Genomic DNA, 27,709 nt, shown 5'->3' on the forward strand with positions numbered 1-27,709 from the left:
GTTCACCTCGCTCCAACCTGGGACATGGAGGTAGTCTCGGCTGGGAGTCCCAGCGCCGCCAAGTCTGAGGGGGCCGAGGCAACGCCCACCCCGCCACCCGCCTCCCCGCCAGCCCTCACCCCGGCGCCTGCCGCGGACGAAGACGACCCGCTGCCTTTGCCCGAGGCGGGCATGACTCCCGGCTGCTCGGGCTCCCGGCCCCCCGAGCTGGAGCTGCAGCGCGGCCTGGGTCGCTTGAGAGGCAGCTTCGAGGACGACGACGAGGAGTTGGAGGAGGATGAGGAGATGGAGGAGGAAGAGGAGGAGGAGGAAGAAGAGATGCGCGACTTCTCCCTGAGGTTGGAGGGTGGCCGGCCGGACTCAGAGGATGAGGAGGAGGTATTTGGAGCCCCCGCCTGGCCTGGCGGGCCTGGGGAGCGTCTTGGGTCCCTCCGCCCTCCGCTACCACTCGGCTGTTTGCGCCCTCCGCCCCCGGCCGGCGTGGGGCGCGGCGTGGCTCCCCGCCGCCTTGGGTCCTGCAGCCGCTGGCGCCTCGGATCCTGCTCGCTCATCCTGCAGATAGTTCTTGAGTGGGGATCGACACCCAGCTACAACACAAACAGCAACAGTGCCAGGAGGGAGGGCTGCCTCCATGGACATTGTGCCTGTGCCCTCCTTGATCTTACAGAGATGATCAAAGGGGCCCGTTTCTGCAGGGTGTTCAGAATATGAGAAACCCCTCCCCAGTCTATTCAGTCCATAAAGGATTTTTTTTAGATATGTAGTTCATGCTTCATCAAGTCAAGCAGTACATCTAGCCAGAGTTAATATTCATTCTCTCCAAAGCGCTTAGGATCCCTTTGAAGCATTGGGGTATATTGTTGTATCATTGTAACTTTTTAGCAGTATTGGAAAAAGTTGTAGGTAGCGTAATATGTTTCCTTGTTGCATATTAAGTGACACATTGTTTATAATAGCATTTGAGTGACATTTAAGATTTTGAGAAGCCCGGAGCTTGTATTTTAAAACTTGACTTCCTTCCATTGCATTTGCAGCGCCTGATTAACCTCTCTGAGCTGACCCCGTATATCCTGTGTTCCATTTGCAAAGGTTACTTAATAGATGCAACTACCATTACAGAATGCCTTCATACCTGTAAGCATACAGTTCACATTTCTGTATTTTTTAAAAAAAATTGTGATTTAAACGAAAGTTTACAGAGGGATGGGCTTTTCATTCATTCATTGTTGCACATTTTCCTCCTCCCTTCCCTTCCCTTCCCCCTCCTCCAGTCCACTTTGCAATGCACCTCTTGTTCTAGATTGTTGTCATACATTTCTGTATTTTTCAATGTAAGAAACGCCTCTTATTTGTTGTTTTTCAACAGTTTGTAAAAGCTGCATTGTAAGACATTTTTACTACAGCAACAGATGTCCAAAATGCAACATCGTAGTACATCAGACACAACCTCTTTATAACATAAGGTAAGAAGAGTATCTATGTAAAATTTGTGTCTTAAGCTTACGCTTTCTGAAAGCTTACGTTTGTGTAGTTGTGAATAAATTCTTGATTTAGCTTAAAATTAGAGGACAGATGGTACCACTACTGCTTCATTTTAAGGAATAGGTATAGAGCACTTTCTGGGTACCAGACACTGTACTGTCTGCTGGGGGCCTTTTTCTTTTTTTTAATGAGCTACAGATCTCTTTCCTTGAATGTTTGCCTTCCATCGTTCAAGATAATGATTCCAGTTTAGGCTTATTTCACCATATTAAAGTTTTTTGGGCTTTCTTTGTTTTAAAGTAATGGCTGAAGCAACTAGTTTCTCTTTAGGAAACAAACAAACAAATCAACCAGTATATTATGGGCCCTTGTGGCTTACTAATAACATTTGCAGCTCCTAAGCATTAAATAGATTAGTCTGGTGGCTTAGTGGTAAGGAAATGTGTTACCCAAAGTATGTGGTTCAAAGCTGCTCTGTGTGAGAAAGCTGGGCAATCCCTCCCATGATATTTACTACCCCTGAAAAAACATGTTGGAGAGGGGAGCTATGGATTGGTTTTCAATTGAAGGTACATAACAGCAACAACAAGCATTAAATAAAAAAAGTGACTAAGAGTTGGGACGTAATGAAAACATTGGTAGTTTAAATCCATGAAAGAATGATGAGTCAGTCTGCTCTTGTGAAGATTTATTGTCCTGCATGCATGATGGAGGATTCTTAAGAGTCAGAATTGAGGTGAGCTCTAGTGGCCTAGTGGCAAGAAGCTGTAACTACAGTTTCAGAGGTGCAGGCTTCAAATCCACCAGATGCTCTGCTGGAGAAGGAGGAACAATCTCCTCCTGTACCCATCAGATCTGATTTGACGGTACACACAAAAAATAATAAAATAAATTTTAAAAAAAGTCAGAATTGAATCTAGAATGGTGGACATGGTTTGGCTTTAAGCATCAAATGCTCATATTTATTTTTTCTTTTTTTTTTTATTCTAAGGAAGGGGGAAAGTCCTACAAGTAAATTTTCATTTGCTGTCTTTGTAGGAAAATAAGGGAGCTCTAGAGACACAGCGCGTAGGGAATTGTGTGGCTAACTCAAAAGCCAGGCTTCATTCATGATTAGAATCCACTAGCAGCTCTGAAGGATGTGTAGTCTTCTTCTGAACGATTTATGGCCTCAGACACCTGCTGGAGAAGGCTCTGCGATGAGTCAGTTCCAACTCAACAACAATGAATCTGAGGGGTTGTGTTTGTTTTTGTTTTTTTTTATTATTTGTGTGTGTATGTGTACCATCAAATCAGATTTGACTGGTACAGGAGGAGATTGTTCCTCCTTCTCCAGCAAAAGGGGTTGTGTTTTTGTTGGGATTTTTTTTTTTTTCATTTTATTAAATGCTTTTCATATGTTAACTAAGAAGCTTAAGAAACTCTTTTTACCTCCAAGCACATAATCTTATTGGGAGGGTGGGAAGCAGTAAAGGTAGCAGGTGCAGGAGCAATTCTTTGACCTAAAGTATTCAGGATGGTCTGTGATTACTTGCTAATTTGTAATGACTTAAAATTTTCTCAGGTGAGCTATATCTTGGGCATCAGGTCTGCTATCTAAAAGTGACTAGTCTCAGAGAAAGAAGAACTTGTTAATTACAGAGTATCATGCATTCTGTACCCTAATCCTGTTTTCTACATTCTGAGGTGTTCTTCGTCCTTTCTTCTTATTAGGTTGGACCGACAGTTACAAGACATAGTGTACAAATTAGTCATCAATCTAGAGGAAAGTAAGTTTCTTTTGTTCATAGTTATGAATCCCAAAATCTCCACTGATTTCACTACTTACATTTTAAGTGTAATTTAGTTTGTGTTTTTTCACTTTTCAGGTGAAAAAAAGCAAATGCATGATTTCTATAAAGAAAGAGGTCTAGAAGTGCCCAAACCTGGTAAGTTTAGATAGATAGATAGATAGATAGATAGATAGATAGATAGATAGATAGCTAGCATAGTATAGTTAGAGACTACAGGGTAACAAGGAGAACTTAGTCCCTTTGAGGTTCTGTTTGATGATAGCTATAGTATTATCAAAAAGAGAAGAGAAATTATAATGTTATGGTATACATTTAGTTAGCTGTTTATGAGAATTAAAGAGTTAGACTCTGGGGCTAGATGGCCTGAATGTGATCTCAGCTCTGCCACACTAGCTGTGTGACTTGGTGGATTACTTCAGTATCTTTTATTCTTCATCGATAACAGAGATAATTATAGTTACTTCATAAAACTGTCATATGGATACACTGAGTAATTTTAAACAATGCTTTGAACATAGTAACTGTTCAAACGTTAGTGTTTAAGATGATGATGATGCCACAGTATTTAATCAGATTTGGGTAAATTCTGGCTATTCGACTTAACACGTGAGTGTCTTTTTAAACAAATCACCCAGTTTCACAAAGGCTTGGGTTTTTTTTTCCACTTAAGAAGAAAAAGATTAGTAGTCACGCTTATGTGGAGTTCTAGGGCCCCTACTGTGAGCTCTAGTGGGCAGGGAGTTATCTGCCAATTCAAATCCACCACTACTCTGTGGGAGAATGGTGGGTGATCTACTCCTACGTGATTTACAGCCTCTGAAAACCTGCCGGAGGTTCAGCTACTAGTTGGTTCCAACTGGACAGCAAATGAGTTCTGAGGGGTTTCTCGAGGGCCCATAGGTAGCATAGCCTGTAGCTGAAGAGTGAGCTATTTGAACCCACTCAGGTGCCTCAGAAGTAATCTGTTCCTGAAAGGTCAAGTTTGAAAATTCTGCACACATAGTTTATTATGAATCAGAATGGACTTGGTAGCAACTAACACTCCCCCCCCCCAATATCAGGATTATAGTGAGAATTTTATGAAGGGGTACACATAAAGTACTGGGCATGAGCTCTGGCACACACATAATGATACTTGCTAAGGGTTACGACAAGCTCTCCTTATCTATGGCTTTCTTATGACACCCACATCTGTCTATTTTCCATTTTACTGTCTTTGATTAATCAGCTAATGTTATTAATGAAAGGAGGCTTGAGTGCTTTATGCTCTTTTGAATCGTTGGCGTAGTAATGATACCTGTGTAATGATTTTTTCAGAGATCTCAAATTAGGACATTTTTGTTCTTATACAACTTTTAATTGTGTCTGTCAAATAGCTGTTCCCCAGCCAGTCTCTTCAAGCAAAGGAAGATCTAAGAAAGCCCTAGAGTCAGTGTTTCGTATTCCACCTGAGCTTGACATGTCTTTATTACTGGAGTTCATTGGGTGAGTACCAAAGATCTACCTCTTATCCTTCATATATGTAGTATTTTTTTTTATTTTTTTTTCATATATGTAGTATTTTAAGTCCCAAAAGATATGAAATCTTCCTGAACACAAGTAAAACTGAATTTTTCTGACATCTCTTTAAAAATTATTTAATATTTAAGACATAGAAAATAGTATAAAGGATAAAACGGTGAACGTGTACCCTCCATCTGGTTTAAGACATAAGCCATTGCAAGTATAATTGAAAAGGGGCCCTGATGGCACCGTGGGTAAAATGATTGCTAATCCCAAAACCCACAGAGTGAACCCTCCAGGTGCTCCTTGGGAGAAAGGTGATGCTGCTGTCTGCTTCCGTCATGATTTCTAACCTTGGAAATCCTATGGGCCTGTTCTTCTTGGTCCAACAGGGTCTCAGTGGCAATGAGTTTGAGGGGTTTTTTTGCTTGTTTTAATTGTAGCTAAAGTACTTTGGGTCCCTTTTCTTCTACTATGCCTTCCCTCAGAGGCTAATAACCACTCCTAAAATGAGGGAGCTCTGGTGGCCTAGAGGTAAGGAACTGCACTGCCACCCTGAAGGCTCGGTCTTTGAATCTCCCATCTGCTTTGTAGGAGAGAGATGGGCAATCTCCTGGGTGATGTGCAGCCTCTGAAAACTGCTGGAGGGTCAACTGTGAGTCACTTTTGACTCAGTACGAAACAACAGCAGCTCTCAAAAGGAGTATTTGTAATTTTTTAAAAATGTCTTTGTAAGTTTATTAATCCTTATGTATCCTAAATAACGTGTAGAATTGATTCTGCCTATTTAATATTTAAATGGGTATCATAATGTATGCTTTACAACTTGAATTTTTCTCAGTGTGTTGATTCATTAATGTTGGAATATGTAACTCTAGTTCATTCATTATCACTATTGTATAATAATTAAATGAATATACTATAATTTATCTCATAGTGTTGGACATTTATGTTCTTTTTGATTATTATAAGCAGTGTTGCTGTAAACATTTGTGTGCATATCTTCTCATGCATATGTAGTATAGTTTCTCTAGAGTTCACATTTGCTGTATCTCAACATACTTTTATCCGTACCTTTTTTTGATTTTACAAAATTATTTCCCAAAGTAATTGGATATCTTCTTATGAAAATAAATTTCCTATTCTAAACATGCCATCGTATGATGGACTCATTAACTATAGCACCTTTTTATCTCGTATTCCTTATAATACCAAGAAAACCCTAAGAGGCAGGAGTTCTGGTGGCCAAGTCCCTAGCATATTGTACTGAGACCCAGAAGACTTTGTGTTTCTGGCTGTTGTAGTCTATGAGTTGCTTTACAGAAGAATGGTGGGCACTCTTTCCCCATTAAGAGCTTCAGACTCCTTGGGAGCCTCATGAAAGCTCCTTAGTGGCCAAGAGTTTGAGGGGTGTTTATTTGTTTAAAGAAAGAGGAAACCTTCCTTATGCTTTTATTGAGCCCCAGACTTAACACAGTAGTAGGTGATGACAGTCAAATAAAGGTCTCTTTAAGATTTGTATCATTCCAAAATTTAAATCATCAATTTCTATTACTAAAGAATGTGCTTCAATCTGATGTCCAAATAATTTAACTGGTTAAATAATAGTCTCTGTGTGTTATGTACTGTGGAGTTGGAACTGACACATAGCTGACCCTCCAGTGGGTTTTCAGAGGCAGTTAATCACCTGAGAGGAGATCGCCCATCCTTCTCCCATGGAGCAGCTGGTGAATTCGAACTGCGTACCTTCGAGATTTGCAGCACAGCTTCTTACCACTAGGCCATCAGAGCTCCCAAAAATAATATATGCATACCTAAATAAGATAGACCTATGTGTGCTATTATGAATCAATACTAAAAAAACTCTAATTATATTAGTATATTGATCTTAATTATGTAAAACTCACTGCCTTCATGTAGATTCTGACTCATAGTGACCTTTCATTGGATTTCAGCGGCTGTAAATCTTCACAGGAGAAAGCTGCCTATTTTTCTCCTACAGAGCAACTAGTGGATTTGAACCACCAGAAACGGGATACTTTTTTGTTATCAGCACTATCAGCTAGCTTCACATTATGCCACCAGAGCTCTGTCTTAATTGTGTATTAGCAACAGCAAAGCCTCATTGGCATTGAGTTTATTCTGACTCATAGGAACCCTATAGAACAGAGAACAGCTGCCCTTTCCAAGGCTGTAATTGTTACAGAAGCAGACTGCCACTTCTTGCTCCTCGGAGGCTCATGGATTAGAACTAGAGATCTTTTGGTTAGCATACAGGTGCTAACCATTTCACCACTAAGATTCCTTAATTATGTGTTAATACAGATTAATCTAAGATATAATAATAGCCGCCACCCCCACCCCCAAAGTGCAAAAGGGAATCGATAGCATGCCTGTTTGTGAGTGTTACTAGGGGGATGTTGTTAGAAGAAAATGTGTTCATATATATGTTTCTTTATATAATGGATCGTTCCTGAAAAGATATTTGAGAAAATGTTAATGCTGATTACCACTAGGAAAGGGCATTTGGCAAATGGAGTCTCATTTTAGATGAGAAGAAAAACTTGCTTTTTGTTGTTTGAATATTAATTACCATGACTCATTAATCTTTAATAAAGGTGTTTAATGTAAAATATAAAGCAATTATTATATCCTAAAGAATAGGGCAGAAGAGGAATGTGACCTTTTCTATTAATGTGCAGCATGACCTGGCAACTCAGTTTTTTCATACTTTGATTAAAAAGTGACATACGATTATGCCAACATTAAGGAACCTTCGTGGCACAACAGTTAAGGGCTTACCTGTTAACAGCAAAATTGGCAGTTGAACCCACCAGATGCTCCACGGGGGAGCCATGGTAGCATAATTTGTGGGAAGTTCCTAACCCAAAGGTCTCACCTCTCTGGTTCAAATCCACCAAGGGATCTGGGAGAGAAAAGATGGACTGTCTCCTCCCATGCAATTTACAGTCTCAGAAACTGTGTGGGAGGGAGGTAAGCTGAGTTGTTTCCAACTCAGTGTGGATGTGTGAGTGAGATGCTCTGTGGGAGAAAGATGTGACAGTCTGCTGCTGTAAAGCTTTACAGCCTTAGAAACGCTGTGGGCAGTTTTCCTTTTTCCTGTCCAATCAAACTTAACTCTATGGCAGGGAATTTTGTTTTGGTACCACTGTTAGCTCATTGTTTGCCCACAGCAGAAACCAATACTTTATCACTACTAGCTTTCCTAATGTGTGAGATTTGACCACAATGATCAAGGCAGTTATTATCAGTTACAAAGTTGTTACATTATTAACATAGTCTTTGCTGTAGGCAAAGAGCCCAGACTTGAAATAAAGAGATCTAGATTTTCTAGTTTTGCAACTTTGAACAAATCACTTTTAATTTATTCGTAAGGTGTTTATTAAGGTTCTGCTATATACCAGCTCTATGCTAGGTACTATGACTCTAGGTTTAATATGTCAGTCATGTTCTTTGCTCTGATGGCACTTTCAGTTTTAACTTCTCAGAACTTTAGCTTTCCTATCTGGTCTAGCAGTAAGGAGTTGAACTGCCAACCCAAAGGCAAACAGTTAGACTCCACCAATGAGAGAAAGAAGAGCAGTATCTTTTTATGTGATTTGCTGCCTCTGAAAACCTGCTGGAGGGTCAGCTGGGTTGGTTCCAACTTGATAGCTCACAACAACAACAGCATCTTAAAAAAAATGAAACCTTACATGTTTGATTGTAAGTACTCTGTTTACCATGTAATATTGTTCATTATCTCAATTCAAAGAATTAAAGGGGAAAAAATTCCAGTGGCAAAGAGTCTTTTTGAAGGCACCAGTTCTACAGACAAGTCTCCATGTTGTCACTACACGGAGAAGCTTAAGTGTAACCACACAAGTCAGACTATTGGGACTAACTGTGGGAGGAAGTTTGTTCATGGCAAGAAAAGTGGTAGATGAGTTTCAACCTGATGTGGCAAATTTGGTCCAGCTCATAATTCTGCATGAATTGGAGTAGAGATGAAGAAAACCCAAAGCACAACTCAAAACTTAAGTATATTCAGCCTTGTAGAGTTATTTTTTTCAGCCTCAGGAATATGAAGTTAAATTTCCCATCAATTGGATATCCATGCTTTGTTATCTTAGTTTCTTTTTGTTCTTCAGTTTCTCCATGTAGAGGATTATAAGGAGAAATAACATCAGGAAGCAGTATAGTGTGTAGAAAGAACATAGACTTTCAAGGAGTCCAATACATGATAAGTAACTTTGGGATGTAACTTAACCTTTCTGATTATTGGTTTCAGTATTTCTAAAATGAAAGTTATAATAGTAACTACAAGATTGTTTTAAGACTCAATATAAAAAGTTAAATACAAAGTTTCAGTTTGTTGTGCAGTATGAGAAAAGTATTAACATACAGTATTGTAACAAAACCAAGCTTTTTAATAATATATAAATAATGAAATGTTGCAAAGTCATTCTGAAATACAAGTTAAATAGTTATTTGAAGAAAATTGTCTCACCTGAGGTAGGAGCAAAGGTAGCCGCCAACAAATGAATGCAGTCTTCAGTTCAGTGATATTTAGTAAACCGGGGAGGTAATAGCCTCTCTGTTTTGTTTTCATCCAACTAGAGTACTGGGTCCAAGTCTGGATACCACAGCCCTGGAGGATGTGGTCAGCTGAGATGTCACCAGAATAATAAAATTATCAGAAAATTATGTCATATGTGTTACTGGAAGGAAGAAAAGATGTGCAGTTTGGAAAACAGAAGGACATCATAAACTCCTCAAATTCATTCCTAATTTGTAAAGAAAAAAACATAAAAGAAAAAAATAGCTTTAATTCACAAGAGTAATAAAACATAAATATAATGCTAACAAAGCTGCCCTCAGGTGTTCCCCTCAAATTAAGGTTGACAGCCAGAAACCTTACATGGATTACTGTGAATTGGGGTCAATTTGAGAACAAAGGAGGGTTTTGTGGTGTTTTTTTTTCCTAACAATGGGGTTTTGATAGCTTGTAAATGTCATTGTGGAGAAAAAGTCATAGTTATCATGATTTTGTTTTTTTGAGGTGAAAGTATTACTTAAAATGATACTTCCCAGACAGCAAGATGGATCATTTCTGTGAAAGTAGATGGAGTAAGAACTTATCATGATTTTTTTTTCATCATGATATTTTAAAAATATGTTAGATTTTTTTTAAGCTGGAAAATGTTAGAAAACCTAAACAGAAAGTCTAAATGTTAAGAGTATTTGTTTCTCTCTTTTTTAATTCTGACTTGAATGAAAGGTTACAAAGCATATTGGTTCTTTATTCAATATTAAGAATATACTTTTATGCCTACATATTGAAAGTAGTGTAAAACACTGGCAAATTCCACTTTTGTTTTACCACTAGGTGGCAGAAATGGCAAATAATTAAATTTTAGTTCATAAAGAATTAGTGACGGTGTCTGAAATTTTAAAATAAATTGGTGTTCCTAAAATATTTATATTTGTTATTTGTTTATGTTATATAAGTAAATATAGTTTAAAAAATATTAAATATTGATTACTTTGTTCTCATTTTTCAGTGCTAATGAAGGTACAGGACAATTTAAGGTATTTTGTTTTTCGTTTTCATTCATTTCCCAAGAGGACTGTCACACAGATTTCAGAGTCAAATTAGCAACCATGAAGGGATTGTCTTCAGTACGATAAATAATACTTTGTACATAAAAGATATTAAAATATGAAATGTAGTCATTAATGCTTTTATAATAGGTTTATAAGAAAAGACATAAGTAGGGATTTGTTATTAATTCAGAAAAATAATCTAAGGAAAATAAATAATTTTTGAAACTCTAAAGTCAAATGCTATGTTAATTTGGTGATAAAAAGTCTTGAAGCATTTTTTACATAGTTGGCGCTTAGAGTTAATATGAGCTTTAAAATTCTATTTTACATGTAATATGCTTGCCTCAAGTTAACTTGCCCTAACTTGTTACTTCAATAATTTGCTGAGAGTTTAGAGGTAATAATGAGTTTCTTTGTAACCAATGTAAGTTCAGAATTGTCTAAAAAGGTTCTAAAATCAGATGCCATTGTATACGGCATTGCTACTGCACTATGAATTATTTGAGAAAAAGTAACTTTTAAAGGAAGTGAGTCAGGGAGTTACTTTAGGTTATAAATATATAAGAAAGCAGATAACTTTGATCTGTTTAAATTTTCAGTGGCTTTGAAAAAAGTTTAAGAAATCTTACTGACTTCACACAGGGTTTTGCTTTATAAATATGCTTGCTTACAGATGTGCATTAATGAATACATACAGATAGACACTTCTCTGGATGAAGTACATTATAGATGTCTTTTAGACATCAGTGCAGTAGAGGGAAGACAATATTAAGTCCTCCTGTGTTTAGAACCTCTGTGAACTTATTAGAATCTCTTCTAAATTATATCATATCAAACTAATGGTGACAAACTTTAGGAATAGCAGTGTGGTGGGTGGAAAAGTGACAGATAAATTTCTGTATGGGAAAAGTACTAGGCTATATTTCTTTATTTTAAGCCCCGTGCTCCACCTCCCCCCCCCCAAGTCTTCTCTAAACACTGGGTTAGCTTAATTAGTAAGCCATATCTGCCTTGAGCACTGAGCTCTTTTTAAAGAGCCCCCATGTAAGGGATCAAATTGACAATGACAACTTTCTAGATTAGATAGACATCTTAAGGGACAGTGTATTAATGTTAATGAGGGAGGAGTAATCTGGAAAAGAAGAATGAAGATGGTTGCACAACTTGAATATAATCAGTGTCACGTAGAAATTGTTGAACTGGTGTATTTCCTGCTCTTTAGTCCCAACAACAAATTAGAAAGTAAATTATTTGAATAGGGAAGAAAGCATTGACACTCTAATACATGTTACAGTGTGCTTAAACTTTGAAAGCATGATACTAAGTGAAATGGGTTAAATGCAAAAGAATAAATATTGTATGATCTCACTTTTAGGAAATACCTCTAGAACAATGCCTAGAGCCCACAGGGTCTGGAGGGAAGAAAGAATGAGGAGTTACTACTTAATGTATAATAAACTTTGGTTTTGAGTGATAAAAAAACTTCGGAAATAAATAGTTGTGGTGCTGGTACAGTATGATGACTGAAATTAATGTCACTTCACTGAGTATGCAAATGTTAAAATGTTAATGGACTAAAAATGTTATATGTATTTTACCACAGTGAAAGTATAAAATAAAAATAAAAATTATAAATTCATGGGGGAAAGAGTTTAAAGGAACATAATAACTAAATGCAATATGTGATTCTTCATTAGATTGTTAACTAAATTAGATCATTTTAGGGAGCTGTAGTGGCATAGAGGTAAGAAACTGTGTTGCCATCCCAGTGGCTTGTGTTGAATCCACCAACTGCTGGAGAAAATGGACTGTATCCTTCCCTGTGATTCACAGTCTCTGAAAGCCCACTGGAGCCTCAGCTACGGGTTGGTTCCAAATTAACTGCATATAACAACAAATATTTTTATTAATTTTTAAACTCCTGAATGCCTCAGTAAGTTTTAAATATTTTTAGATAATCAGAATTACATAAGCAAATACCTGTATTCTGAAACAATGTTTTTGAGCACCACAAACACAAATCTTAATGTCTGTTAAATAGACACATATAGAAATACATAGACATAGAAGTAAAGCAAATATAACAAAATATTAACAGAGAACTATGTGAAGGTTATCTGGATATTCATTATACTAGTCTTACAACTTTATAAATTATTCGAAAAAGTTAAGAGGGAAGAATGAAAGAAAAGAACATAAAATATTTACTTTTTTTTGCAAGTAAAGAAAGGTTTATTAGGAAAAATAACTTGCACAGGGAAACATGGCACGATTAGCCCATGGCTTTCAAATGTTTTACTTCTTGATAAGTCTTTAAATCTGTGAGTTCTTAATTTCATTTTCTTGTAATTTTTTCTTAATCTGAATTATGTGTTCTGTATGTAGTGCATTTTGTTGTTATGTCTCTGAATTTTTTTTAAAAACCATGTGTTCTATCCTTTGTGTTCCCTATAAACTGGCACTTAAATCTGAATTTTTATGAGATTCAGGTTTGATTTATAAGAAAAAACAATTCTCTGGGGCGGGGTTTAAGAAAAAAAGAAAAGAAAAAAACAATTCTCCATAGGTGCATAGGTGGTGCTTCCCCCCCACCCCCATCACCCACTATCACTTTTTTAAAACCACTATCACTTCTGATTCTCCAGGACAGAGTAGAACTGCCCCACAGCATTTCCAAAGCTGTAAATCTTTACAGAAGCAGGCCTCCAGCTGTGAATTCCAATTTCTGATGGTGGCATCTGAGCTCTTGACTACAAGTCATCGAGCTGCTTCTTTCAGGAAGCATCTAAGAATGTCTGATTGCTTGTTAGAGGTCACTGGTGATGTCCAAATTAATTGATTTACTGGAGGCTGAGAAGTGATGCTATTATTCTTTTTTTCTTTTTAAAAATATTTCTATAAAGAGAAATATCCCTTCATTTATTTAGTTGCCCAGTAATGTATAATTCATATAGGAAAGACAGCCAAAATGTTTGTTTTTGTTATATGTCATCTTTCAAAATAACGGTTCCCTAGCATTCTATACCTATTGCTCCTGAGTCAGTTCTAACAGTGAGCCTCAGATATTCTGAAGCTGGAAGGATGTAAATCCTAAAGGGAAGAAATTGCCTATCTATTTTTCTCCCTCAGAGTTGCTGGCGGCTTTAAACCGCTGGAAACATGAAGATATTTAGCAGTTTAACACCCTCTGCATGAAGCTCTGTGAGGGAGCTCTGGTGGCCTAGTGGTAAGAACCTACGCTACGATCCCAAAGGCACACAGTTTGAGGCCACAAGCTGCTTCTCAGGAGAAGGATGGGCAATCTCTTCCTGTGCAGTTAACTACCTCTGAAAACCTGCTGGAGAGTCAGCTATGGGTTGGTTCCGAACCTACACTACACAACAACAACAACAACAACAACAACAACAGTGTAGTGTAGTTTGTTCTGTTGCACATCTGATAGGTTTGAGATTCTTTTTTTTTTAAATTTTTTTTAATTTTATTGTATTATTTTTACGTGTACCGTCAAATCAGATCTGATTGGTACAGGAGGAGATTGTCCCCTCCTTTTCCAGCAGAGCATCTGGTGGATTTGAACCGTGTACCTCTGGGATTGCAGTGCAGTGTCTTGCCACTAGGCCACCAGAGCTCCCCTAGGTTTGAGATTCTAATCCACCAGTGGCTCCTCTGGAGAAGGATGAGCAATCTGTTCCTGTAGAGATTTACAGCGTTGGAAACCCAGTAGACGGTCTCTAGAAGTCAGAGCTGACTCGGTGCCAATGGGAGCATAGTATACTTGTGACTGATTAGATTACGGTTTTAGTTTGTTATGAACACACAGATTTGAAAGTATTTTGGTTTAATACTTTTCATTTGTTATCCTTAGTCATCTTCCAATTATTCTAGAAACTATTCTTTGATAATTTCCTTGCTTTATGATATGGCAAAATGTTCCTGCTGAACTTGTACATCCCTTGTCCCAGACTTAGAGTCAGTCTTTTCATCAAATCCTAATTTCTTTTGGTTTTTATTGATTTTTCAAAATCACAGTCTGGTCCTATAGTTCACATTTCTACTAGGTTAATTATTTCTCAGTTGACAGATTTTTCTGCAAGGTAAAATCAGGGATTGATACTGTTGTGTTTTTTTTAATAAAAACCTTTTTAGTGACATACAGGACAAAGTCTAGCATATTATTTCAACTTTCTTATCAAGTAAATCTTCTGTATTATAAATGGCAGGAAAGATTGGCATACTTGATTTCAAAGAAGTTTAATTCTTTTGTGGGATCTTTATCCCTGTTTATTTGCAGATGCTGGGAAGATAGAGAGGAAGACAGTTGAGAACTGTAACCTCCAGTTTATCTTTTTTAAAAAATGTCTTCTGAAAAAGCTAGGTTCACGTTAAATAAGAGGAAGTGCTTCTGTTACCTTGTGAAAACTAAGATAACCATATGCAAGATACAGCTCCCCACACTCCCCCAACCTAAGTACTAGCATATCTAAAAATTCAGTTCTAGGTTATCTAGGAATAACAGTTTAAACTAAATTAGATGAGTTTTAACAAACACTTGATACAAGGTTGAGATGCCCATCAAGAATTTAGAAATTGGATTGCCCCTCCTCTTAGGAGCCTCCTATTGAGATGACAAGTTCTGGATATTGACTGGTTGACCAGCAGGCATTTAGCTAGATTATCAATAAACTGGAGCTTCTCAAGGCATTTGATAGGCTTCTCATACTAGTCAGATAGTGTCACCTTCAGTGAGGACATTCCACTTGGAATACTACTCTGTTCCTCGGACTGCTTCCATATTTGGGGGTGAAACGTGAGAACTTTGTGACATTTTTGTCTGGAATCCTATCACTGTCCCATAGTGGCAGTTGGGTTCCCTATAAAAGTTGATATTTGTCACATAAAAAGCTAAATGATGCAAATCATCTTAGGTAAACTGGCTTACAATACAACAGCAATAACTATCCAAAGTTTTTATGTGCCAGGCGTAGGTCTTAGTTATTTACATATGTCTAGTCATTTATGCTCTTGGTAATTCTATGGGATAGGTGCTATGTATTATCTAAATTATCATAATATGAAAATATTATATATATTTTACAAATTGAAAAACAAAGGCTTAACAACTTGCCCAAAGACGTGGGAGCTTGAAAAGGGCAGAATCAACATTTGAATCCAGGCAGTTTGTCTTCAGAGTACCTGTACATAATACCTATGCTATCTACTACATTATAGGAAAAATGGGATAGATCTGTATAAATAGGAAAGATTTTAACCAAACTACAAATAGAAAAGCTGAGTGCTTTATGAATTAAAAATTGGTAGCCATTACGGGTGCTCTGTTGTTAGTTGCTGTCAAGTCAATTCTGACTGCTAGTGCTAGGGAAAAAAACCCCAAATCATTTTCCTAAAAGATATCCAGATTACTTCAGCTTTTTATTAGCATCATATGGTAGTGTCATGAGTTGCCTTGGGACAGAAATTAGATGAGCACTAGTATCTGTTTTTAAATCCAATTTGTTAAAGAAAACAGGTTGGTTTTGACATTTAATCTTGGATGTTTTCTCTTTTTTACAAATGTAAATTCACTTTTTAGGATGAAGAATAAATTTAACTCCAAGTTTTATTTTGTTTTTAATGAAGTATTAAAAAAATATCAGCAATCCCATCCTTTTTAAAAAAACAACATAATGTCATAGGGAGCTCTGGTGGCCTAGTGGCAAGAAGCTGCACTACAATCCCAGAGATGAGCCATTCGAATCCACCAGATGCTCTGCTGAAGAAGGAGGGACAATCTCCTCTTGTACCTGTCAGATCCAATTTGATGATACACACACACACACAGAATAAAAATATTTTAAAAAAACAACAAACCCCACTGTCAGTATACTTTTCGAACTGTGGACGCTAAGCAGAATTTCATTTTTCTTTGCTAAATAAATGAATTAGGATTTTATAGTAACTTTTCTTAATGGATCATCTTTGCTATAAAATGTGCCTTATCTTTTGTAAATTTTAAATATATACTTAATCTGAAAATAACTTTTCTATTTATTTTTATAGCCATTGGAAAAGAAGTTTGTTCGAGTTTCAGGAGAAGCAACTATAGGACATGTAGAAAAATTTCTCAGAAGGAAAATGGGTCTCGATCCAGCTTGTCAGGTATAGTGTGTATGTATAAAAGGCAGGATAGAGTTGTAAGATTGCTGTTAGGAATTGAATAGGGCATACAGTGATCCTAAATCCCAACTTACCCACATTTGTCCTGTTGGATATTTCTCACTACCACTGATGACCATTTAATTTCATTAAAGTCAGAAAAGATAAGGATGTGAGAATAGTTTCAAGGATCAAAATGCTCATCTTTTTATATTTCCATTTTGATGATAAAAGTTGAGAGTAAAAGATCATCCCTATAAATGTTCTTCTTTACCTATCCAATCTATACAGTATTAGATTGTTTGATTGGGTTTTGGTAGTTTTTGTAAAGTTCGTTTTAAGGGACCTCTGGTGCAAAGTCCATAGGGAGTTGCACTGCTGACCCAAAAACAGGTGTCACTCTGTTGATTCCAGTCTATCAGTGACTTTATGGGAAAAGATAAGCAGTCTCCTCCTCTGGGATCCATAGCTTCTGAAAACTCACTGGAAGGCTGGCTGTGAGTTGGTTCTGCCTTGGTGCCAATGAGATGATCATGATTTGATTTTTAAGCAAGAAAAAAGAGCTCCTAGTGTAGATATCTTCCTGAGTCCCAGAACACTTGTTTGTGCTCATGCGAAACCTGTACCTAAGAAGCTACTGTCTAAACAGAGCAAAGGAAAACTACATGGTTTGAATCCAAAAAAAGGAGTGCATCAGGGATGTTATCCTTTCTCCATACCTTTTTCAATCTATATTGAGCATATCATTCAAGAGTCTGGACTTTGACTCAGGAATCAGGGTAAGAGGAAGATTTATCAACAACCTGCATTATTCAAATGACATAACCTTGCTCGCTGAAACTGTGGAAACTTGACATGCTTGCTGCAGAAGATCAAGGATTGTAGCCTTCAATATGGATTGCATTTCAACATCAAGAAAATAAAAATCCTCACCACCAGGCCAATAGATAGCATCATGATAGATGGAGAAAAGATTAAAGTTGTTAAAAATTTCATCTTGCTTGGATCCACAATCAGCCCTCTTGCCACCAGCAGTCAGGAAATCAGAAGATGAGTTGCACTGGGAAAATCTGCTTTCAAGCACCTTTCAAGAGTGCTAAAGAGCAGTGATGTCAGTCTAGAGACTAAGGTGTATCTACCCTAAGCCATGGTCTCCATTGCTTGCTATGCATCAGAGAGATGGATAATAGCTGAATAGCTGCATAATTACTAAGGATGACAGAAGAATTGATAACTTTGAACTATGGCACTGCCAAAGAGATTAGAACATACCAAGGACTGCCGAGAGAACAAACAAGTCTGTCTTGAGGAGGATAAACCTAGGTTGCTCCTTGGAGACAAGGATTATGAAGCTTCGTCTTACATACTTGGAGAAGAACATCATGTTTGGGAGGATAGATGGTCCCAGCAAGAGGGAAAAACCCTGTGGTAATGAGGTCAGATGTGTCAGAGATGATGAAGTTGGCTCAGGAAAGGCAAGATTCAAAGTTGTTGCTCAACGGGACATAATAGCAACCACAGCATTCCAGATATATAATGTTTTCTTCTTGTTCTAAGGCATACTTTACTTCATGTGTTAATGAACATAAAGTATAATTATATGCATAGTTTTAGGGGTGTGTGTGTGTGTGTGTGAGATTTCTAGGCCAGGAGATCTCCTCACTAGGCTATTATTTGTGCCGTCGAGTCGGAACCAACCTATAGCTGACCCTCCAGCAGATTTTCAGAGATGGTAAATCACACAGAAGGAGACTGCACATCCTTCTGTGGAACAGATTGTGGATTCGAACTGCTTCCTTTAGCATTGCAGAACAGCTTCTTACCAATAGGCCATCAGAGCTCCCTAAATAGATATATAGTAAATCAATAAAATATGACTTCTCTTGGTTGTATTGCATAGAATGTTATATTTCATGGTAATTGAAAACTGGAAATTATTTAATCTATCACATTATAGGCATACTGTTCTGCATTTTCCACATGTAACAATATAGCCAAAGAAAAAACACTTATAGCACATACAGGAAGCTAATATGCAAGGGAGTTGCATGGTTTACAAAAGATACTTTAACCACTACAAGATAAAGGTAAATAGTCCAATTGAAAAATGGACACAGGATATGAACAGACACTTCACCAAAGACATTCAGATGGCCAACAAGCATATGAAGAAATGTTCAAAATCCCTAGCTCTAAGAGAGATGCAAATCAAAACTACTATGAGGTATCATCTCACCCCCGTAAAAAGAGCAAAATTTAACAGAACAGCAAGCCACAAATGCTGGCGAGGTTGGGGAGAAACTGGAACCCTTATTCACTGTTGGTGGATATGTAAAATGGTGCAACCAAAGGGAGCTCTGGTGGCCTAGTGGCAAGATGCTGTACTGCAATACCAGACGTATGTGATTCAAATCCACCAGTTGCTCTGCTGGAGAAGGAGGGAAAATCTCCTCCTGTACCAGTCAGATCTCCACACACACAAAAAAGAAAATAAATAAATAAATAAAATGGTGCATCCACTGTGGAAGGCAGTATGCTGCTTTCTCAAAAAGTTTGAAATGGAAATACCATTTGACCCATCAGTTGCACTACTGAGAATATACATTTTTTTATTATTATTTTATTAGTGTGTGTGTGTGTGTGTGAGTTTGAAATGGAAATACCATTTGACCCATCAGTTGCACTACTGAGAATATACATTTTTTTATTATTATTTTATTAGTGTGTGTGTGTGTGTGTATACCATCAAATCGGATCTGACTGGTACAGGAGGAGATTGTCCCTCCTTTTCCCGGCAGAGCATCTGGTGGATTTGAACCGTGCGCCTCTGGGATTGCAGTGCAGCTTCTTGCCACTAGGCCACCAGAGCTCCCCTTGAGAATATACATTTTTGTTGCTGCTTTGTTCACAATAGCAAAGAGTTGGAAACAGCCTAAGTGCCCATCAACAAATGAATGGCTAGAGAAGCTGTGGTATATTTACACAATTGAATCTTAAGCAGCACTGAAAAACAAAGAACTCATGAAATATACAAAATAGGTGACCCTGGAGGACGTGCTGAGTGAAATATTTCAGTCACAAAAAGACAAATACTGTATAATGACACTGTTATAGAACAGGACTGTTAAGGGGGTTGGGAGGAAACTAAGAGAAGACAATAAATAATGTACACGGCATTGAAACAGATGAGGGAGAGAACTGTATAAAAGGAACATATTATTAGGTATTATTGGCATGACAAGAGTCCAGAATAAGAGTTTTTAAAGTGGTGGTGGTGGTGGGGGGGAGCTATAGAACAATGAAAGAACTTTTTTTCCAAAGAAAAAAGTAAACTCGGGGGGAGAGGGGACAGGGAGGAAAATGGACAACAATGAATGAATAGAAATCCAAGTTCCTTATAAACGTTCATTAAAATCTAAAAAAACCCCCAAATTACATATATTTTTTACAAGAGTGGAACGAACCAGTCTGTTTTGTACAGCACATTCAGTGAAATCTTTTATCTTGAAACTGTAGTGTGATCTTGCTTTTTATAAAGAAAAGTTTTCCATCTTTCATAAGACTGCTTTTATCATCTTATTTCTGTTCTGAGATCCATAAATAACTATCATATTGAATATGCTGTGTGTGTCTCCTCTGGGGTAAAAAAGGAGAGTGTAGTAAACCTATGCATGGATCTCTCCAGACTCTGCCTATATGTCACTGTAAAAGCTTAGCTATTATGTCCTCTGCTCCCTTTCACCTTGGAAACCTCCACAGCAGATGGAACCTTGCTGTGAATGATGTAATTTGTTTAGGAGATATTTATAATCAGATCGTTTTTAAAAATGGACATGTATAATTGAAAAGAGCTTAACATCAGAGGAATGGATACATACATTATGTTATAGCCTTATAGTAGAACCATTTTGCAAACAAATGTTATTCTGCTTATTTTAAACCTGGTAAAAGCAAGCAGAATTTGAAGACAAGAAGTCTGGTTAGATGATTTCAGTGTTTGTGCCTAAGGCAGCGATTAAAAGGGGGATGCAGACTCAAATATTATAAAGGAAGAAACAATAGGACTTTGCATACTGATTCCATGTGAGAAGAAAGAAAAATGTTACAGTCTAGTTAAGAAGGTGGAGTCATTTCATACCATATAAACAGAAGGAACACTGATGGTGTAGGGGTTAAAGTTCAATCCCATCAGCCACTGTCCATGAGAAAGATGTGGCAGTCTGCTTTTATAAAGACTTAGAGCCTTGGGAACACTGTGGGGTAACTCTGCTTTGTCCTTACAGGGTCACTGGAGTTTGAATCAATTTGATGACAATTGATTTGCTATGCTAAATAGGGACACTAGGAGATGGAGTAAATAAAATGTTATTAATAAGATGTTATGAACCTGGCCCCATTGTAAGGCGTTAGGAGAAGACCACATAGTGAGAGAGAGTTGCATTTCTATCTTAGCAAATAAGTACACTAGAATCTTATAATAAGCAGCTACACAGCAGTTTTCTTCTTTCTAGATAATTTTACATAAAAATAGCTGTATCTTAGTGCTTTGACATTTATAAAGGCTTCAAAAAGCTTTTGAAATTGTGTCATCTATAAAACACTTCCCTCAGTGACAGCTTTAAGGCAATGTTCTACTTAAGACTGATTTACATAGCATGATGGGACAAGGATGAGAATTGTTTTAAATTATTGTATTGTCCTTTTAAAGTGTGACTTAAAAGCTTTTTAAAATTCATTTTATCATGAGACTTTAAAAAAACATCAGTCACACTATGTGTTCTTACAGTGCTACGTCCTTAGTGCTTTTTCCACTTTACCTTATTGCAGGGGTGGTGCTAGTGAGGGAAATTGGAAGAATCTCTTTTGGAAGACAATGTATTTGGATTTTTGTAAATAAACTAGTATAATTAAAAAAAAAGTTTTTAGAAACCTCTCTTGATTATTTAATCAGTCTCGACACAGCACTGTCTGGTCTGTGAATACTTACGTTGTTTTTTTCCAGATGAATTTTGAGGCAGGGAAGCAATCTGACTTTTGTATTTGCCCATAGGTAGATATCATCTGTGGTGATCACCTGCTTGAGCAGTATCAGACTCTAAGGGAAATCCGACGTGCAATAGGTGATGCAGCAATGCAGGTAGGTCTAAGTTTTTATGGGTTACTTGAATAGGGCTGGAGCTAGGGGATAAATGGCAGAGCACTGCTAATGGAAATGGCTTTTCTCTTTGAGGTGATGAAAATGTTCTTAAATTGATTATGGTGGTGGTTCTGCAACTCTGAACTGAGTTTTTTTTTTTTCAGACCGAGAGTAAAGTATTTTTATAATTATTAATAATGAGACAGACAACCAGGAATGAGGTAAAACAGAATGTAAAAGATGGGGGGGCTGCAGTTCCAACGACTGAAGGGCTAGATTGAATTTTATACTTTAAAATGGGTACAAGAAAAAAATTTTAAAAAAATGGGTACAAATCTGTTTTGGGAGGAAAATCAGTGGTTGCTTTGGTGTTGGGAACAGAGATTAACTTGGGGATGGGAATGAGGGAATTTACAGGGGGACTGCTTACTGGTAGTTATTACTAGTTACTGGGAATATTCAATCTTGGTAAGAGGTTGAAGTTAAGCAGATATATCCATTTGTCAAAATTCATACGTTTTGTTGTATGTCAGTGAAAAATGCTTTTCTAAAATTGTATACTGATAATTCTTCATCTCTTTAAGTAGCTCAAGGATCCTTGGTGACATAGTGTGTAATATACCAGGTCTGTTAACTGAAAGGTTAGCAATTTGAATCCACCAGCTGCTCTCAGGGAGAAACATGGGCCATCTCCTCTTGTAAAGATTTATAACCTCAGAAACCCAATGGATGGGTTGGGATGGACTCAGTGGCTGTGTGTTTGATTTGGTTTTAGCTCGTTTTCAATGTAACGGACTTGTAAGGCTCGGAATATTGCCACCACCACTGTAGTTCCACTCTCCTTGCCACACAGTCTGAATTGACTCATATATGACCCTCCGGTGGATTTTTAGAGGCTGTAAGTCACACAGGAAGAGATTAATAAATTACTGTAAAAATAAGGTTTCATAACTTTTTTCTAATAGTATGAAACAGATTTGTTAAAGATCACAAATTTCTATAACTTTTTTGTAAATCATATCTAATCGAACACTGGAAGGCTATACATTGCTCCAGGCTTAATTTTTATTCTGCACTGTGAGATTATTAAATTGTATTCTCTTTTTCTTTTTTTTTAAATTATTATTTTTGTGTGAGTGTACTGTCAAATCAGATCTGACTGGTACAGGAGGAGATTGTCCCTCCTTCCCCGGCAGAGCATCTGGTGGATTTGAACCATGCGCCTCTGGGATTGTAGTTGCAGTTCCTTGCCACTAGGTCACCAGAGCTCCCCTTATATTCTCTTTTTCTTATAGCTACACCTGTGTTACTTAGTAATAATTAGTTTGTCATAGTAGCAAAGGTATTTGGCAATACCATAGCCGCTAGTGGTTCTGAGGGAGATCTACTCTCTGGCCAACTTGATGGCAATGGGGGAGAGACTTTAGGTAGAGTCCCTGAGTCAGAACTGACTTGATGACATCTGACAACTACTACACAGTTTCAGAGATGAGTAAGTTCTGGAACCTAAAAAGCCTGTCATATAAGCAAAGTCCTGGTTGATAACCCAAGTTTCGTGACATCTCCCGAAATCATACTCGATGAGTATTTGACTTTCTCCCTGAGAAAACTAGGCAATAGTGAGAGAGGGAAAGAATGAATGGTGAGAGCTGAGATCTAGACACACAATGCCGGCTGGGGCAAAAAGTGTTGATTTTAATTGAGTAAGGTAGGGAACTAAAGGACTGAGTGATGTGATCTCACTTAGGCTAGATATTTCAAATAAAGGACATGATGAATGAAGGAGGCAAAGGGAATATGCACATGGGTCTGTGTGTGTATATATAATAATACGTATTGTTTATATGAGTAAATATAGTAGGCATTTAAGTATAAATTTATAAATAATCATCTCATTTCATAAAATAATGATTTTCCATTAAGGTAGTTTTGAGTTCGTGAAACAGCTTGTGAGATGTACTTTCTACTCTATATCTGCATAACAACATACTATTTTGGAAATGGTATTTTTAATTTCTGGAACATATGTGAAAATTAACATGCAAAATAGAGTCTCTGTGCTTGTAAACAGTTAATGGCATTTTTTTCCTATTTGGTTATAAAAATTTGCTTTGATTAGTCCAGTTAATCTAGAAACAGATCTCATGGTCTGTAAGTCAAATGTGCCATAGAATTGTGTTCTTCTTGGCTTATTCTGTGTTTCAAATATTTCTAAAATACATTTTAATTTAGAAAGGCAGCTTTTGCTTTTCATTTCTCACTAGACACTAACATTTCCTGTTGGCTTATAAATTTAACTCATGTATTCATTTATATTACTTTTTTGGCATCTGTAAGCATTTAAAATTTGTGAACTGTTTTCTAGAATCTTGGCGTGTTTTCATTGGAGTTGTCAGGAATAAGCAACAGAAGCTAAAGTTCATTGAGTTATGTAGAGAATGAGAAATGAAGAAATGGAACCACCAAAAGCTTAACAAAAAAGAAAAAGATAGGGAATAGATAGAGCTAGATTAGAAATGTCAAATTCCCACGGCAAGACCATTGCTTGTTTTTACACTTGCCCAATGACTCTTACCAAGGTTTTCCTTTCCATCAGAAATTAAAAACCACACTTTAAAAAGGTAGACTTCTTGCTAGATACAACATTGGCAAAAAGCACAGAGATTCAAGACCTGCTATTAAGAGGGTATAACAATATTCCCATTGTCCCAATTGGCCTCTAAGGGTTCTTGCCTTCTGTCTACTAAAAAATCCTTAGAAGAGGTGTGTGAATGAGCAGCATTTATTTTTCACTTGTAGCAAGAAAAAGGAGACAGGATAGTGCTTTTGAAAAGATACTGTATTGATAAGAGAAGTTTTGATAACTTGTGGATGGCCTCCTTGATCTGAACTGCCATCATGTTAGAACTGCCTTGTGGCTGACTCTTTAGCAGGTTTGCCTCAGCTGTAAATTGCACAGGAGGACACTGCCATTGAGTCAGTTCTGACTCACAGCGATTGTTTATTGGATTTCTGAGGCTATAAATCTTAATGGGAGGAGTCTGCCCATCTTTTTCCCGCTGGTGGATTCGAACTACTGAAGATGCTTGGCCTTTTGGTTAGCAGCATAACATGGTCCAAACTCCACCACCTGAGCTTCTTTCATTTGTTGTGCTGCTGTTAGGTGCTGCTTAGTCGGCTATGGTCATAGTGACCCTAAGAGCAGCGGCTCTGAGCCTTGTCCTGTCCGGCACTGACTGCTCAAGCTCCACCTGGCTCCAGCCCATTGCTCCGCTCACCGTGTCAGCCCATCTTGTGGAGGGTCTTCCTCTAGGCCTCTGACCATCTACCTTTCCCAGCATGATCTCTTTTTCCAAAGACTGTCCCTTCATGACAACACACACAAAGTGTGGGGGACGAAGTTGCCGTGTCTGCCTTGAAGATCACCCCACTTGCATTTCCTCCAAGACAGCCTTGTTTGTTCTTGTGGAAGTCAGTTGGAAATACATGGTCAATGTAAAGGTTTCACATGCACACAGGTGGTCTGAGATTCCCAATCTTCTCAATATTATCCATAGTTTATTATGATCTATACATAAAGTCATCATAATTTATTATGATCTACATAGAGCTGTGCTACCAACCCAAAGGCAAATGGTTTGAACCCATCAAGATGGACTGTCTCCTATGCAGTTATTGACTCTGAAAACCCACTTGAGGATCATCTATGAGTCATTTCTCACTCAATGGTGTCTAACAGCAATAATATGTACTGTGATATATTTTAGACATTGATTATTAAGTCGGGGCTTCACATCTCATCACTTATAATTGTATTACTGTTGTTAGGTACTTATCAAGTCGGCCACGACTCATAACAATTTCATGAGTGACCCATGTGAACCTTGACCATCCTCATGATCTCTGTTATGCTCAAATCTATTGTGGTCATCACCATGTCAGTCTATCTTGTTAAGAGTCTCCCTCTCTTTCACCAACACTCTGTCTTTCTCAGTGTCTCTCTAAGGATTGATTTTCCTTCTGAAAATAATGCCCGAAGTAAGTGAAGCCAAGTTTCATCATGCTTGCATCTCCCAAGGAGCATTGTGGCTGCACCTCCTTCAAGGAAGTGTTGTTTGTTCTTTTGGCAGTCCATGGGACATTCAGTGCTCTTCACCAACCCCACAGTCAGTGACATCACTTCTTATTTGGTCTTCCTTATTAGTTGCCCAATTTTAAGCTGCATTGAAAATAACCAAGGTTATCCTAAGTACAATTCTGTGAGTGATAGAATATGAATACTATTCATACGGATATTAGGAAATCCTGTTAATACAAATGGTATTCAAATACACGCACAAACTATGAAGGTCACAGATGAAGAAGTTGAGAATTTCTACCAACTTTTAAAATCTGAAATGGATTGAACATGCAATCAAGATGCCTTAATAATAATTGAGGACTAGAATGCGGAAGTTGGAAACCAACAAGGACATGTAGTTGGGAAATATGACCTTGGTGAAAGAAATGAAGCTGGAGATAAAATGATAGGATTTTGTACAATGAATAATATGTTCATTGCAAGTACTTTTTTTTTTCTTGTTGTGTACCATAAAATTGAATCTGACTGGCACAAGAGGAGATTGCCCCCCTTCTCCAGCGGAGCATCTGGTGAATTCGAACCATGTGCCTTTGGGATTGCAGCACAGTTTCTTGCCACTAGGCCACAAGAGCTCCCTTTGCAAGTACTTTTTAAAACACACGCACACAACACAAACCCATAAGTGGTGATTATATACGTGAACTTCACCTGATAGACTACATAGGAATCAGATTGACTACATTTTACACTGTGGAAAGAGATGTTGGAGAAGCTCAATATCAACATTCAAAACCAGTTCAAATTGAAGATGAAGAAAATTAAAACAAATCCATGAGAGCCAAAATATCACCTCACCTTGAGTGTATCCCAATTGAGTTTCTAAACCATCTTAAGAATAGATTTGGCACATTGAACATTAATGGCTGAAGACCAGATAAGGACATCATCCATGAAGAAAGCAAAAGGTCATTACAAAAAACGGGGAAGAAGAAATAAAGACCAAAATGTATGTCAGAAGAGACTCTAAAACTTGCACTGGAGCAAAAAGGAGCTAAAACAAGAGGAAGAAATGTTGAGGTTAGAGAGCTGAACAGAAGATTTCAAAGGGTAACTTGAGAAGATAAAGCAGAGTATAAGAATGAAATGTTCAAGAAGCTGGAGTTAGAAAACAAAAAAGGAAGAGAATGCTCAGCATTTGTCAAGGTGAAAGAACTGAAGTACAAATTTAAACTTTGAATTGCAACACTGAAGAATTCTGTAGCAAAATCTTGAATGGTGCTGGAAGCATCAAAGGAAGATGGAAGGAATACACAGTCACTGTACCAGAAAGAATTTGCTGACAGAGAACTATTTCAGCAAATAGTAGCATATAAATGAGAACCAATAGTAATGAAGGAAGAAGTCCAAACTGCACTGAAGGGATTAACTTCAGGTAGTGAGTTACCTTAACCTGGAGATGAACATTTCTTGACAAATAGATTTTTGATTTATGATTTTTGAATCTTGTTTAGAGGAGTCCGGTGTGTTGGTAGTCAAGAGAACATCCTAGAATTTAACAAAGACTGGTTTTGCATCTCCATTTGTATCTATTCAGAAGTGTGTGAAAAAAAGGAAGATGTATCTCTTTCGTTCTTTTTGGAGAATTGCAAAACAATCCTAACTGGTAGCTTCTTCATTGGTTTTTGAAAATCATTAAAAAGATAACTTTGACAAGGAAAATGTTTGGTGATGAGGTAAGTAAATAAACTATATTTATCTCAGATTCTTCATTCTCTTTAAGTGAAATTTTGCTTCAGTATTGGGTTATGAAAAAATAAGCATACTTTATTATTTATATAACTGGTTTTCAAGTAGCTACAAAATGCCTTTCCCCACCCCCTTCTCTTTTCTCTTCAGGATGGTCTGCTTGTCCTCCATTATGGTCTTGTGGTTTCTCCTCTTAAAATAACATGA

General features: G+C 37.5%; 1 protein-coding gene across 2 annotated transcripts; it reads left to right on the top strand.

Annotated features, from left to right (window-relative positions):
• The first annotated feature begins 24 nt into the window (after positions 1-24).
• PCGF6 (polycomb group ring finger 6) lies at positions 25-27,709 on the top strand. Of its 2 annotated transcripts, XM_006879966.1 has the most exons (10): positions 25-378; positions 1,035-1,134; positions 1,367-1,463; positions 3,196-3,251; positions 3,351-3,410; positions 4,652-4,760; positions 10,343-10,370; positions 16,443-16,541; positions 21,589-21,675; positions 27,653-27,709. In XM_006879966.1, exons 1-10 carry the CDS (start codon positions 25-27, stop codon positions 27,707-27,709), a joined length of 1,047 nt encoding a protein of 348 aa, XP_006880028.1. The 2 variants fall into 2 exon arrangements, with proteins under 2 accessions (XP_006880028.1, XP_006880029.1); XM_006879967.1 differs by lacking the exons at positions 3,196-3,251; positions 3,351-3,410; positions 4,652-4,760.

This window comes from Elephantulus edwardii, unplaced genomic scaffold (genome assembly GCF_000299155.1).
Source record: "Elephantulus edwardii isolate Elephantulus edwardi_28Jun2011 unplaced genomic scaffold, EleEdw1.0 scaffold00006, whole genome shotgun sequence".
Classification (NCBI taxonomy): domain Eukaryota; kingdom Metazoa; phylum Chordata; class Mammalia; order Macroscelidea; family Macroscelididae; genus Elephantulus; species Elephantulus edwardii.

Coding starts and splice junctions, on each gene's coding strand:
- PCGF6 (XM_006879966.1), top strand. CDS start 25: ATGGAGGTAGTCTCGGCTGGGAGTCCCAGCGCCGCCAAGTCTGAGGGG. Junction 3,252..3,350: donor AGTCATCAATCTAGAGGAAA/GTAAGTTTCTTT, acceptor TTCACTTTTCAG/GTGAAAAAAAGCAAATGCAT. Junction 10,371..16,442: donor AAGGTACAGGACAATTTAAG/GTATTTTGTTTT, acceptor TTATTTTTATAG/CCATTGGAAAAGAAGTTTGT.